The sequence below is a fragment of the Chiloscyllium plagiosum genome, chromosome 35, assembly GCF_004010195.1.
Source record: "Chiloscyllium plagiosum isolate BGI_BamShark_2017 chromosome 35, ASM401019v2, whole genome shotgun sequence".
Taxonomy (NCBI): Eukaryota; Metazoa; Chordata; class Chondrichthyes; order Orectolobiformes; family Hemiscylliidae; genus Chiloscyllium; species Chiloscyllium plagiosum.
In genome coordinates, this window is record NC_057744.1 from 32,693,495 (window position 1) to 32,708,448 (window position 14,954).

Consider the following 14,954-nt stretch of genomic DNA (forward strand, 5'->3'; position numbering starts at 1 on the left):
GCAGGATCACGCACCAATTGAACTGTATTAATGTTGGGAGACCTCCTCTTTCCCCTTCCACCTCTCTCTCTCTCCTCTCTCTCTCTCTCTCTTCTTTCTCCCCTTCCTCTGCTCTCCCCTCTGAACCCCTATGCAAGCTTCCTGATTTACTGAGTTTCTACTCTCGCTGTATTTGTTCCATTTCACTGTCGTCTTGAGTAAAAGACTTCCTATTTTAAATTTTTAAAGTTATGTTCATTATCTATTAGTTTTGAAATACTTATCATTATTAAAGAAATGTAACATAAAACAATTGATCCAACAGGAAGCTTTTACCCAGTCTGAAGACAAAGAGACCCCAGGACTTGGTGTTGGTAATTGGAACGGGTGTGAGTGCCGCCGTAGCACCACAGGTCCCTGCACTCAAATCCTGGACAGGGCTAATTCAAGCTTTGCTGGATGCTGCTAATGACTTTGACCTCCTTGAGGATGAGGAGAACAAAAGATTCCAAAAATCTCTCCGTGAAGATAAGAATCTTGTACATGTTGCACATGACTTGATACAGAAACTTTCACCAGTAAGTGAATTCTTTGTGTTTAGCAAAATCTGGTAAAGACCAATTCAGCTCATTGCTGAACTATAGTCTACGACAACTATCACAGTTTCAAATTACTGGAGATCCAGCTTTTATTGTTTCTTTTCCCTGCAGATCAGTTATATAAATACTCTGTGCAGGCAGTCCTAGTAAAAGGAGAGAATGCGCAATTTTTTTTAAAGAACCACTAAATTGGTTTCTAGGAATGAAATTTTAAAGCATTGTTCAGACCTGGCTCTGTGATTTCAAAATGCAGTTGTGCTCTTTTCCATGTATTTAAAAAGCAGCTATTCATAACCATTATCACTAAGTACCAGTATACCCAGCGTTGTTGCTAATTTAGTTCCAACATCCATATGATCTCTTTCAGTTTTGGTGCAGCAATTGTAATTGTCAGTGGCAGCAATTTGTTTGCTGCAATACTAACACTGAAATCAGTCCTTTTCAGATTTTTGTCCATTGTTCTGATGTTATGGGTTAACTGATTTTCATTTGTTTCATGACTTATTCTGCACAAATTTAGATACAGCTTGATGGAGACCTGGTTGACAGCCCTGTAAGTGATCTTAATGCAATTTAGTCATGCTGTTAATGGTCTAAATTGTGGCTCATTCTCCCTGCGCAATGCCTTTGGTAAACTGTGTCTTTAGACCTGTATCCACACACTGGCCAAGTAGGTTGGCCGATGCAACTGTCTCTCAACACTGAATCTTTCTCTCGTTCTTGCTCTTTGTTTGGAGGTATGCAGACTATTTTTGCCATTCTTGTGGGAAAATGCCTTCTCTAGACTTGAAACCTACACAATGGAATCATGGGCTGACTTTTTGAAGAAACATATGTTCCATTGCCCAATGATTTAATGTCAAGATTAGAGTTGTCCTGGAAATGCACAGCGGTCAGACAACATCCGAGGAACAGGGAAATTGACATTTCCTCCTGCCCTAAAAGTCGATTTTTCTGTTCCTTGGATGCTGCCTAACCTGCTGTGCATTTCCAGCACCACTCTAATCTCCAACATCTGCAGTCCTCACTTTTGCCAATGACTTAATGTGTTAGGGTATCGCTAGGATTAATCTTTACCTGAGACTTATTGTGATTTTGGTCATGTATTGCTGCTTTATAGAAAAAGATTACCAAATCTTGCTTAAATAAGTAATTTATCTGGGGTGATGGACGTTTCCCTGCCAAATGAATTTTGCCTGCTATTTGGATCTCATTTTGATACTGTTATCACGCCAGTCCCTTAAGAATTTGGATTTTATTTACTGAGTAAGTGTGTATTTTTGTTATGAATTGACTTTTTTTAAACCCATATTCTTTGCTTCATTATCATTTGTACTTTTGGTGTAAGGACCAGCAAGCTTCCAAGCGTAAATGCAGCTATTATATCATAGTGTTTGCACTTCTTGGCAATTTGTCTACACATTTGGTTTTCTGTCTATCCCTGACTATTGATCTGTAGTAAACTCGCCCAAGTATTTATATGACAGTTGCTCCATTTCTGTTCCTGAGTTCAGTCCATAGATCCTCCCTGACTATCTGGCATGCTGCAGAGTATTCATCTTCTAGAATACAGAGATCACACATTTCACACCCTACTGGATGATCAACTGTGACGCTAATTGCTGCTCAAGCTCGAAAGCCCAGATCTCTAGCCCCTCCAGCTAATAACACTTCCAGCACCCCTGGTTGTCCAGGTTACAGGAGGACTCCTGAAGGCCCCAGATGATGCAGAACATGTATTGAATGAGGTTGGATTGCCCTGCAGTTTTCTGTTTCTTACATGATTACTAGAAATGCACTTCAGACATGTTCCTGTATGAATTAAAAAAAACCTAGTACTTACGAATCGCCATCCACTCTTAGGTCCTGAACCTCTGCTTGAGGACTACTTGTGTTAAAGAACGACATCACATTGGTGACTCCTCTGATTTACTCACCCTCAGAGCTAATACACAGCATAAAATGTTTGCATTTTTGGAAGCTCTGATGAGCGAATATACCAAAACTGTATTTTATCCATTCCTGAATGCAATTGGGAGCTTTTGTTCAGTCCCTAACTCAGTACTGATTTAAAATGTGTAAGGTGTTGGTTTCTGTATTTTGACAGCAACTCCTCACTAAGCTACCTGAGCGGAAGTTCAATTTCCCATGGTGCAAGCATGAGAACCTCTTGTACAAAAGCTACTGAGGTTTGGGAAAACATCAGTTCTCATCACAACTAGGAATAGGAATTATAAAAAGCTGTATTTGAGTTAATTATGAGTGAGAAATTGATCTTTCTCAGAGTTATAAAATCTCTAAGACAAAAATTAATATAATTATTACTGTGGCAGTACAAACGTTGCCTTTAAGTCAATGGTTTTAAAAAAAAGTTGATTTCCTTATCTGTCATGATCTTATGCAGTCTCTCATACATGTGCCCTATTTCTTGTTTTAGGCCTCACGTGAACATGAGTATTTTCCTTTAAATGGGTAATGTGGTTTTTCTTCAGACAACGTTTTGCAAATCCTGTTGAGAATTTTGAGATTTTGCTGCAAACCGTGTGCTTGCTTTGTGTTGTATGATTGTATCTAATGATGCAGTTCAAATCCCACAGCGCACCAGTAACGTTCGGTCAACATTCTTCAAAGATTGCTTGTATGAGGTTTTTGATGACCTTGAATCCAAAATGGACAGTGTTGGGAAGCATCTTCTGCAATCAGTCCTGAAACTGATGGAGAATGGAACCCTGGTTTTGACTACCAACTTTGACAATCTAGTTGAAATCTATGGAGCTCACCAAGGAACGCAGTTAGAGTCCTTAGACCTCACGGATGAGAAAAAGGTAAATAGATTGAGATGCTTTCTAGTTTACAAACTGGTGACAACTTGCATCAGCTTGTCACTGCTTGGGTCAAGGGTATTCAAGCTGTTGGAGCTGGGGAATATACATGTCAAAGCCTGTGAATGGGATAGATGTGATTGCACAGAATTAAAATTTTGTCCTACAACATTCAGATATGTTTAGAAGAAAAACAAGTGACTTGATTGAAACACAAGACCCTGAGGAGTCTTGGCAGGGTTGATGTGGAGAAGATGTTTCCTCTTAAGGGAGACTTTAGAACTAGGCAGTTACAGTTTAAAAATCAGGTTTGCTCATTCAACAATAAATTATGCAAAAGAAAAAAATTCTCAGGGGGTTGTGATAGTATCTAGAACCCTCTTACCGAAGAGGTGTGAAAGCAAAGTCCTTGAACATTTTTCAGGTCATGTGGTGGGAGGTGTGGGGGGGAGGGGGCAAAAGGTTATCAAGTTAAGCAGGAATGCAGATCGGAGATTACAGCCAGATCAGACATGATTGTATTAGTTGATAGAGCAGGTTGAAGATACTGAACAATGTAGCCTTCCTGATTCGTATGTTTGAATATAACTGGAATCAAAGTGACAATACCGTATGTCTTTTTTTAAAAACTTAGTCATCTGTTTCCCAATAAGAAACTCCTATGTACATAAAAAGAAAGAACATTTCAGGCCCAGCAGAAAGTGTGTGGCCAATAGTAATCTTCACTGTTTAGGAAAGGTTGTGGATAAATTTAGCAGAGTGGTTTAGCAGTGAAGAAGGATTAAAGTTAAGTTGGTAGAGAAACTGGGTAGCTCTTCTTAAAGCAAGGAAGAACAGGAGGATATTTGAGTGTATTGAAAGTCATAAAGAGTTCAGATAAATAAAGAACAATTGTTTACCGTGGCTGAAGAATTGATTTTCAGAGGACCAAAAATCAGATGGCATGAGGAAAAATAATTTTCACAGAATAAGTGATTAAGATTTGATATTTCTTGCCCAAAAAGGTAGTGGAAACAGATTCAGCAGAAGCCTTGAAAAAGGAATTGGATGGATATCTGCAGGCGAATGATTGCAGGGATTTGGGGAGTGAGTGGGACTAACTGGAATGCTCTCTGGAAAAAAATCAAATGTCTTCATTTTGTGCTGAACTAAAATATGAATTCTTCTGGTTGCACTATCCAAACATATAATCTAAGTTGTGAAAAGACCGTGGTTGGGCACCTTTGGGGAAGTTAGGATGTTGCCAACTTCAGCATGACAGTGGAGAAGTATGAAGAGAAACCAGTGGAAAATAAATAAAATAAAAACTGGTCACAATAAGATAGACAGTTCTGCAGTCACAGCAGGTCTTGGCTTGAGTAACCTTTTGTTGCCTGAGTCTTTCAGGTGGAACTTAAAATAGTCTATTCTCTTCTGTATCTATTATGCTTTTAAATTTTGATGTTATCTTTGGTTTTAGTCAGGTCTGTAAAGGCTGTTTCTCTTTATTTCCTGTTTTTATTTCTGATAATTGGTCTCCATCCATATTTAATTTGTTTACTTTCTGTTGGTATGCCTACACACCTACTGTGTATTTCCAGCGATTCCTGTTTTTAATTTTAAATATTGTTCATTGAACTATTGAGTCAGACTGCAGGGAATGATGATTCACAATTGTGCCTGAAATCTAGTAACTATGGAGACGATCTGCAACAAGATTTTCCTGTTAAGTGAGAATTAACATTTTATGAAAATTACTTTTACAGCTGTCTTCTGTTCATTACGACAAATTCTTAGTGCAGGATTGGGCATAACATGATTATGTTCCCTACACATAGGGAAAGAACCCCAGGTCTCTGGAAGCTGGAAAGGCAAAGGATAGGCCTTAGATAAATAGCTTGGCAGCACTAACTTATTGTTTACTTTATTCATTGGATCAGAGTGTGAGTGTTTTCTAAAGCTTTAAATTTAAACAGTTGTTTAGCACATGAGAGGTACAAAGAATGTATCTACACTTGACTGGGTGCTATCAAAAAGTATAAACAAAGATGATAATGGATAACGTGAAATTATTTTACAATTAACTGATGCCTGAGTAAGGTATAACTTTGGTGAAACAAAATAAAAATATTAATTCTATCTCTTGAGAGTTTACAAATATAATTAATTGAAATGAATGAAGCAAAAAACTTCTGTTATGGACTAGGCCAGACCACTCAAAACATTCTTAAGCAGGCAGCCCAGATCATAACTTTGCAAATTGTTTCAGTAAGTGTACAGTGAAAATTACACTGAGTCAGTTAGCGAGGTCGATTACCAGGTTTTAAAACAGACAAAAATTTCTTCATGAAATTACACAATGAAACTCAAAGAATAGAATAAAGACCTCCTACAGAACTCACTCTATCCAAACTAGATTTAATTATGCTGTTCCGAATATACACAACAGTTCCAGTAAACAATACCCCTTAAAACATAATTTTAAAAAAAGGAACCGATGCTTACAGGTTGAAGTTAGAAGGGCAAAAGAGAGAGAGCCTGTTCACACAGTCCATTGCTGAACTCTCAACTAGTTCTGGACCGAACTGCTCAGCTAGAGAGCTGACCAGTCCCCTTCTATTACACAGGTAACTTCTAAAACATGCCCACTTTGGCCTAAAGTCTCATCTGCTTACATATAAACAAAATCGTTTTCGTCTCTGTACCAAACTAGTCTAATTGGAGCCTGGCCCGTTTATGACTCCTCTGAAAAAAATCAAGGACACGGTATTTTTGAGAAAAGGAACTGCTTTTAGAAAAAAAGGGACCAGCTTTGTGACACCTCGCCCCTTTAAAAAAAGAACCATCAATATCAAAAGATGGCTTCATTTTAAAATCCATCAGAAACCCAGTTAGTAATCTAACACATATACACTATATTAACAATACACTTGCAAATATGCACAACCACATGCAAATTCTGGCCATGGCACATCCGTGACCGAATGCCTCCGTATCTCATTTGAGTCTCGGTAATGCATCGGCTATCACGTTTTTGCAACCTGCCATATGCACAATTATCAAATTGAATGGCTGCTACAACAAACTCCATCCAAACAGTCTGGCAGTTTTGTCCTTAAATTCTGTCATTGGGTTATGATCAGTGTATACGATTGTCTCAGATGCTTTGCTGGTAATATAAACACTGAAATGTTGTTATGCCAACACCAAGCTTGAAGACTCTTTTTCCACCGTTCAGTATTTCTGTTGATGAACGTTCAACCTGCTGGAAAAATACCCGATGGGTCTTTCTATTCTCCCATCATCTTCTGCAAGAGCACCGCACTGACACCCACATCACTGGCATCGATAGCCACCTTGAAAGGCTTTGTGTAATCAGGTGTGGCTAATACTGGGGCAGTGGTTAACACAGTTTGTAGGCTGTTAAATGCCTTTTGATAGTCCGCTGTCCACTGAAACTTCTTGCTCTTTTTAAACAATTCAGTGAGTGGAGCAGCCACACTGCTAAAGTTTGGCACAAACTTTCGGTAAAATCCACTCAGTCCCAGGAACCGTAGTATTCCTTTTTGCATCAACGGTTTTGCAAATTCTCCAATTACTTTCATTTTCACATTCTATTGGGCCATTTGTCCACATCCAATGACATGGCCCAAGAAGTTGACTTGGGCTTTGGCAAAATTCACTTTTAGCGAGGTTTACCACCAAGCCTGCCTTTTGAAGTCAATTGAACAAGTCTGATAAATGCTGTAAATGTTCCTTCCATGGGTGACTAAAAATCACCACCTCATTAATGTAAACAACACAATTGGGTAATCCGGCAATTACTTTATTAGTCTCTGAAATGTGGCTGGAGCGTTTTTCTTACCAAATGGCATGACTTTTAACTGATATAGGCCATTTGGCATTACGAAAGCTGAAATTGCCTTTGCTTTCTCTGCCAGTAGACTCTGAGCAAGTCCAACTTGGAAATGTAAGTTGCTTGTCCCGCTTTTTCGACAGTCCTCCAACCGTGGAATTGGATATGCATCAGTCTTTGTAACGGTGTTGACTTTGTGATAGTCCACACACAACCACTGGGTACCATCTGGCTTTGGCAACATGGCTATGGGTGAGCTCCAGTCACTGTGGCTAACTTCAATTATGCCATCTTGGAGCATGCACTCTCTCTCCTTCTGAACCTGTGCCAACTTTAGATAGTTATGCCTATAAGGATGTTGCTTAATCGGATCAGCATCTCCTATATCCACATCATGCACAATTAGGTTAGTACTTCCCAGTTTGTTTCTGCATAACTCCCGATGTGACAATAATAACTCTTTCAAATCATTTAGATATTCTTGTGGAAGGTAACTCAATAATTTATCCCAATTTTTGATAACTTCCTCATTGTCCAGTTTGATTTGAGGAATGTCCAATTCAGAATCCTCTGAACTTGGTTCTTCCTTTGTGCTGTAATCATTAACACCTTCTCCTCTTGCTTTCCTTCCCTATCAAAATACCTTTTGAGCATATTCACATGACACTGAGGTTTCTTCCTGTCTGGAGTCCTTACCAAATAGTTCACCTCACACAATTTCCTCTCGATTTGATAAGGTCCATTAAATCATGCTTTTAAAGGCTCACCTGTTTCTGTAAGTAACAGCAATTTCTTATCCCCAATTACAAAACTGCGAATTTGTGATTTCTTATTTGCTTCCGGTTTCATTGCATGCTGTGATACTTTTAAATGCTGTCGAGCCAACTCTCCAGCTCTACTTAATCGTTCTCTAAAGTTTGACACATCTAAATGGGTGGTCTCTGAATTCTGATTTATTAATTTCTCCTTAATCAATTTTAACAGTTACATCCTGCCCAAAAATTAATTCAAATGACTGAATTGGTTGATTCATTTGGTGCACCTCTGATCGCAAAAAATAAAAACGGAGCCCCCTTATCCCAATCATCTGGATAATCCTGACCATAAGCCCTCAACATGGTCTTTAATGTTTAGTGCCATCTCTCTAGCGCTCTCTGCAATTTCGGATAACACGCAGTAGATTTGAATTGCTTTATTCCCAAGTTATCCACAACCTCGTTGAATAGTTTGGATGCAATCCTTGATCTGACTGGATCTCTATTGGTAATCCATATTTAGTAAAAAAAATTTAAGTAATTCTTCTATAACCCTTTTCGCTGTGATGTTGTGTAATGCGATTACCTCTGCAAATCCAGTCGAACCTCTATTATTGTTAATAAATATTTATTCCCACTTTTTGTTTGAGGTAAGGGACCTACACATTCAATCAAGATTCTTGTGAAAGCTTCCTCAAATGCTGGAATAGATATTAAAGGTTTTATTACTGCCTGTGGTTTTCCGATTAGTTGACATGTATGACGCGTCTGACAAAATTCAACTACATCCTTGTATAGTTCAGGCCAGTAAAAATGTCTTTGTACTTTAGTCTGTATGTTCGTCATCGCTAAATGATCTCCAAGTGGTAGCTCATGCACCACTCCAGCACCTCCTTTCTGTACCCTACTGGCAAAACAATTTGATAACTCTCTGGGCTCATTCTTCATCTGCTTGAATGTGTGATGATCTCCATTTCCTCATTAAGAAATCATTTGTTAAGTAATAGCACACGGATGCATTCACTCTCCTCTGTATATGCCTTTTGATACAACTGTTTTAAGTTCTTATCTTTCTGCTGTAACTCAATCAGCTTAGCAGAGCTGAAGATACTTTGTATGTTTACCTATTTGCTCCTTCTCTGTTCCACTTATCTGATCAAAGAAAGTCTCGGATAAAGCTATGTCAGCTTCCTTATCTGTGCCTTTTGATCTCTCCTGCTTCAGCTTGTGCCTCTGTGACCTTGTGATCACACAATCTGGGAAAGTTCCTGAATAAAGATCTTTCAATATCTTCATTTGCCTGTGTCTTCACTGACCTTTCAACTAGAATAGGCAGCATGCTTACTTGCAAATCAGCTATATAATTTGCAAGGACAAGTTGTATTCCTGGAGCTGAGAGTTTGTCTAGTACTCCTACCACACATTCTCCACTCTTCTCTAGACTCCCTAGCCTCACTTTACATAACTGAGCACTTTTTGTCTCACTGTGAATTCCTGTTACCAGTACCTTTTCTGGCAATAGTCCCTCAGGAGTGCATATCTCCTCAACCTTCAGCATCACAGACTGAGAGGATCCTGTGTCCCTTAATATTGTAACTACTCCTGGCCTATGTGAATAAACTGCACTCTTGCATGCATTTTTTTTAAGCAGATCTAGCACTTCCTGCTTAATCAATTTCTGATCATCTTGTACCTTCTGAGGCAGTTGTCTAACTTCCCTCCTCAGGAGTGCATATCTCCTCAACCTTCAGCATCACAGACTGAGAGGATCCTGTGTCCCTTAATATTGTAACTACTCCTGGCCTATGTGAATAAACTGCACTCCTTGCATGCATTTTTTTAAGCAGATCTAGCACTTCCTGCTTAATCAATTTCTGATCATCTTGTACATTCTGAGGCAGTTGTCTAACCTACTTTGTGCTTTTTGTTACTAGTCCAACACAACTTCCAGGCTTGTCCGGTTTTCCTACATCTGGCTTTCCTATATCTAGCCCACCAACACTGATTTCATATGGCCCACTTTGTTACAATGAAAACACTGGAGCTATTTAACTTTGTTCCCCTCAATGGTTTCTTTTTTACCCTGTGGTAAGTTATTCTTATGATCTTCACTGATACCTACCTTTCCACGTGAGGATTTCTCTTTGCCCCAATTTCTATCCCTCCTGGACTGAAATTGATTCTGGAAGCCAAACGATGTTTTATGGACCAGCTCATAATCATCAGCCACTTCAGCTGCTATCCTGCCATTTTAACTCTCTGCTCTTCCACATGAGTTCGCATTATTTCCTCGCTACTGTTATCTTCAGTCTTTATCTCCATCCTTTTAAGCTGACTTTCCTTTTTCAGTATCATTTTTCTGAAGTTCAAAAGCTCTCTCTTTTTCTTTCTCTTTTGCTAAAGCCCTTAGTTCTTTTTCTTTCTCCTCTGCTTTTAACCGTAACTCAAACTGTGCCATTTCTTCCTTATCTCTCACCTCTAACTCAAGCTGCTTCATTTGTAATTGCAATCCTTGCCATCTCTGCAGATTCTGATGGTTTCTCTGGCATTCTGAGCTATTGCTGTAATTATTTCTCCTTTCCTCACAGAAGTAGGCAGTTCCAATCCCAACTTGTCTGCTAATTCTTGTAGCTTGGTCTTATTCACCTTTTGCAAAACTTCCCAAATCACCGCATCCACTTCCAGAAAACTTGTGGTGACTGAAAGAGTCATTACCGTCCCAAGCTTTGTCTATCCGACTAAACCAACACCCAAAATGAAGACACTAGCTGTTTAATATCCCGCAAAGTGCCCCCCATCTGTTATGGACTAGACCAGACCATTCAAAACACTCTTAAGCAGGTAGCCCAGATCATAACTTTGCAATTTCTTTTGGTAAGTGTACAGTGAAAATTACCCAGAGTAAGTTAGCGAGGTTGACTACCAGGTTTTAAAACAGACAAAACTTTATTCACAAAATTATACAATGAAACACAAAGAACAGAGTAAGAACCCCCCCTACAGATCTCACTTTATCCAAACTAGACTTAATTGTGCTGTTCCGAATATACACAACAGTCCCAATAAGCAAACCCTTAAAGTACAGTTTTAAAAAAAAAAGGAACCGATGCTTACAGGTTGAAGTTAGAAGGCCAGAAAGAGAGAGAGCCTGTTCCACTGTTGAACTCCCAACTAGTTCTGGACTGAACTTCTCAGCTAGAGAGCTGACCATTCCCCTTTCACTTCATAGGTCACTTCTAAAACATGACCACTTTGGCCTGAAGTCTCATCTGTTTACACATAAACAAAAGGTCTCTCAAAATCGTTTTTGTCTCCGTACCAAACTAGCCTAATTGGAGCCTGGCCCGTTTATGACTCCTCTGAAAAAAATCAAGGACACGGTATCTTTGAGAAAAGGAACCGTTTTTAGAAAAAAGGGACCAGCTTTGTGACACTTTACTTAATCTAATTAAGCACATTATGGGTATAACAATTTTCATTTATTTTGCTGGATGTATTTTGACAGCTGGATGAGCTAATTTCATGTTGTTTCTGTTTGTGATAGGTACTTGAGTGGGCACAGGAGAAAAGAAGGTTGAGCGTGTTACATATCCATGGAGTTTACACTAACCCTAGTGGTATTGTTCTACATCCTTTGGGCTACCAGAATGTGTTGCGTAATACAGAAGTAATGGTGAGTTGTATGTTACTTTCCTAGTCCTAAAATTAAATGCACAGTTTAAAAGTATACACCTGGGGAATCATATGTCTTCACATCTGCTTCTACTGTCGTGCAGCAAAATATCTAGGTGTATGAAATTCCCTTGGATATATTGCTTGATTAATTTCCTAATCAGTGATTTTCCTTCACTACCTCTCCACACCCCATGTCTATGAAGAATAATTATTGTTGCCACTTAGGATAAGGTAGGTTAATGCAAGATTGGTTCAGTTCATGACAAATTTGTGTATTGTGTGTGGTGATCAAAGCAACAAAGAGAGACTCCACAAAGTGAGAGTCTAATTTTGCTAGAGAAAGCATTTTAAGTTTCCTTATCCTGATAAGTTGTAAGGCTCAATATTTAACAACCCACTCCAATGTTTCAACAAGACGTGGGGTTGTTTTCAAATAATGGTGTCCAAGCAGTAATGTCACTGGGCTAGTAATTTAGTGTCAAGGCTGGTGTCTGGGGACATGAGTCTAGATCCCACAACAGCAACCAGAAGGTTTGATAGAGAGAGTGACCATGTGGCAAGGTTGGAGACCTGAAGAAATGCACAAGGCTTGGAGATTGGTTTTTCATGAAGCAGCTGACAAGTGTTGATTCACAGCTGTCAGATTGAGAAATTGTGCAAGGGTTCGGGAGACTAAGTTTCACTAAAATAACACTTAAGCAATGCCATTTCATAGCTGACATAGGAACTCTTGATATCCAGTCTCCCATGCGGCTGCAGAGGTATCAGTGATTTCAAAAAAATCCCTAGCTGAAACTACACGAGAAGAGAATGACCTTTGTTTTTTGAGCTTGATCAGCTAAGTGTTTGATTTTAAGACTCCTAAAACTTCTAAATCTTAATTTTTTTTTTGTAAATCTATAATAGTGAGTAAGGTGAGGGAATCTTTTATTTATTATATTTATACTGAGATCTGCCTCTTGATTGACTTTTAACATTATGGATTGATATTAGGTTATCCCAGAGCAGTAAGACTGTGCAATCGCTGTATTTTTGAGTAAAGTGTACTGTGTTTGCTTTTAGGTAATTTCTGGGTCTGGTAAAGGAGCAAAAATGGCTTTAGTAACATAATGTGCCCTTCCTGTCATCTGGGAAATTGGGGAGAATTTGATTATTCCTGGAGACTCTGTCTGCAGGGAGTGTGTTTGGTTGTGACTGCATGGATCTGTTAGAGCAGCAATTAGAGACAATGAGTTTACAACAGCAGAGTGTTGTGATGGATGGCATTTTCAGGAAATTGGAGACACTGCAGATACAGTAGATGGTTGACCTCTAGGAATGTTATGAGACAGCCAGGTGTGCAGGACTCTCCTGTGATTATCCCCATCTCAAAACAGGTATGCCATTTTGGATACTAGCAGGGGATGCTCTGTCAGGGAAGGATATCACTGACAGCCAAGTTTTCTGGTACTGTAACTCTGGTGAAATAAAGGGTATGTCAGGTTCCAAGTAATCGATTGTATTAGGGGATACTCTAATCTTGGGCACAGATGAGAGATGTTGCTGTAGCCATCAGTGAGACATCAGGATGGTGTGTGCGTCCCTCGTGTCAAGATCAAGGATGTCTGTGAAAAGGTGCAGAATATTCTGAAAGGGGAGAGTGACCAGCAGGAGGTTGTTGTGGAAGTTGGTACCAACAACCTTGGCAGGGAAAGAGATGAAGTTCTGCAGAGAATATCGGAAACTAGGCAAGAGGTTAAAAAGTAGGTCCTCGTGCGTAGAAATATCTTGACTACTACCAGTGCTATTTGCTAGGAATAGGAGGATAAGCTTATGAATGCGTGGCTGAGCACCTAGTGCAAGGATTCATGCTTCTGGATCATTGAAATCTCTTCGTGGGTAGAAATGACCTGTTTCATTGGGATGGTTCCACCTAACTTGGAGGGGTCCAATACTCTTGCTAGGAGATTTGCTAGTAGGGCTAGGAAGCTTTAAACTAGTAAGGAGGACAAGGGATGGGAGCCAAAGCAATAGTGAGGAAAGGCTGAGGCTGGTACAGTAGTTAAGGGGAGCAAGTCAAATGGTCAAGGCAGACAAGAGCTTGGCAGTGAGCGAGGGAAAACTGGTCAATAAAATTGCATTTACTTCAATGCAAGAGGCCTGACAGTTAAGGCAGATGAACTTGGGGTATGATTGGGACCATGGATCTCGAATATCATAGCTACGATAGAAATGTGACTCAGAGAATCATGGCCCTGGCAGTTTTATGTTCTGGACTATAGATGCTACAAGAAAGAAAGAAAGAAAGGGAGGCAAGACAGGTGGGGGAAGAGGTGTGTTTGGTTAGGGATAACAATACAGCTGTCCTTCAGGAGGATTTTCCTGGGAGATCGTCCAGTGAAGTTGTATGGGTGCAACTGACAAATAAGAAAGGGGTGATCACCTTGTTGGGGTTGTATTCTGGGCCTCCTTAATAGTCAGTGGGAAATTGAGAAGCAAATATATAAGGAGATCTTGGATATCTGTAAGTATAATAGACTTTTAATGGTAGATTTAAACTGTCTGAACTTAAACTGGCACTGCCATAATGTTGGAGAATGTGAGAACTGCAGATGCTGGAGTTCAGAGTCGAAGAGTATGGCACTGGAAAAGTACAACCAGTCAGGCAGTATCTGAGGGGCAGGTGAATTGACCTTTCAAGCATAAGCCCTTATGCTTATGCTCAAAATGTCAACTCTCCTACTCCTCGGACGCTGCCTGATCAGCTGTGCTTTTCCAGTGTCGCACTCTTCGACTTGCCCATAATGTTGGGCTTGGATGGGGAGGAGTTTAAGTATGTACAAGAAATGTTTCTTAGTCAGTTTGTGGCTGTACGTACTAGAAAAGGAGCAATACTTGACCTTCTATTGGAAAATAAAGCAAGTGACTGAGGTGTCAGTGGGGAAGCAGTTTGGGGCAAGTCGTCATAATCCTGTTAGTTTTTAAATAATTATGGAAAAGGATAGACCTGATCCAAAACTGGAAGTTCTAACTTGAAGTAAGGTCAATTTTGAGGTATTAGACAGAAGCTTTCAAAAGTGGATTGGGGGAGGCCCTTCGCAGGTAAAGTGAGGGTTGGGAAGTGAGAGGCCTTTAAGAATGAGATAACAAGAGTTCAGAGACTTACATGTTCCTGTTAGTGTAGGGAATGCTGGATGATGGGATAATTGAGGCTCTGGTCAAGAAATAAAAGGCAGCATATGTCAGGGATAGACAGCTGGGATCGAGTAAATCCCTTGAAGATTATAGGGCAGTAGGATTGGACTTAAGA

General features: G+C 39.6%; 1 protein-coding gene across 8 annotated transcripts in view; it reads left to right on the plus strand.

Annotated features, from left to right (window-relative positions):
- The window catches only part of fam118b (family with sequence similarity 118 member B), a 64,285-nt gene that overhangs the window by 35,733 nt on the left and 13,598 nt on the right, over positions 1 to 14,954 (plus strand). For all 8 annotated transcript variants that reach the window (XM_043676893.1, XM_043676886.1, XM_043676894.1 and 5 more), the window contains 3 exons: positions 305 to 557; positions 3,176 to 3,403; positions 11,535 to 11,663. In XM_043676893.1, the coding sequence (XP_043532828.1) occupies positions 305 to 557; positions 3,176 to 3,403; positions 11,535 to 11,663 (610 nt within the window). The remainder of the gene's footprint in view (positions 1 to 304; positions 558 to 3,175; positions 3,404 to 11,534; positions 11,664 to 14,954) is intronic.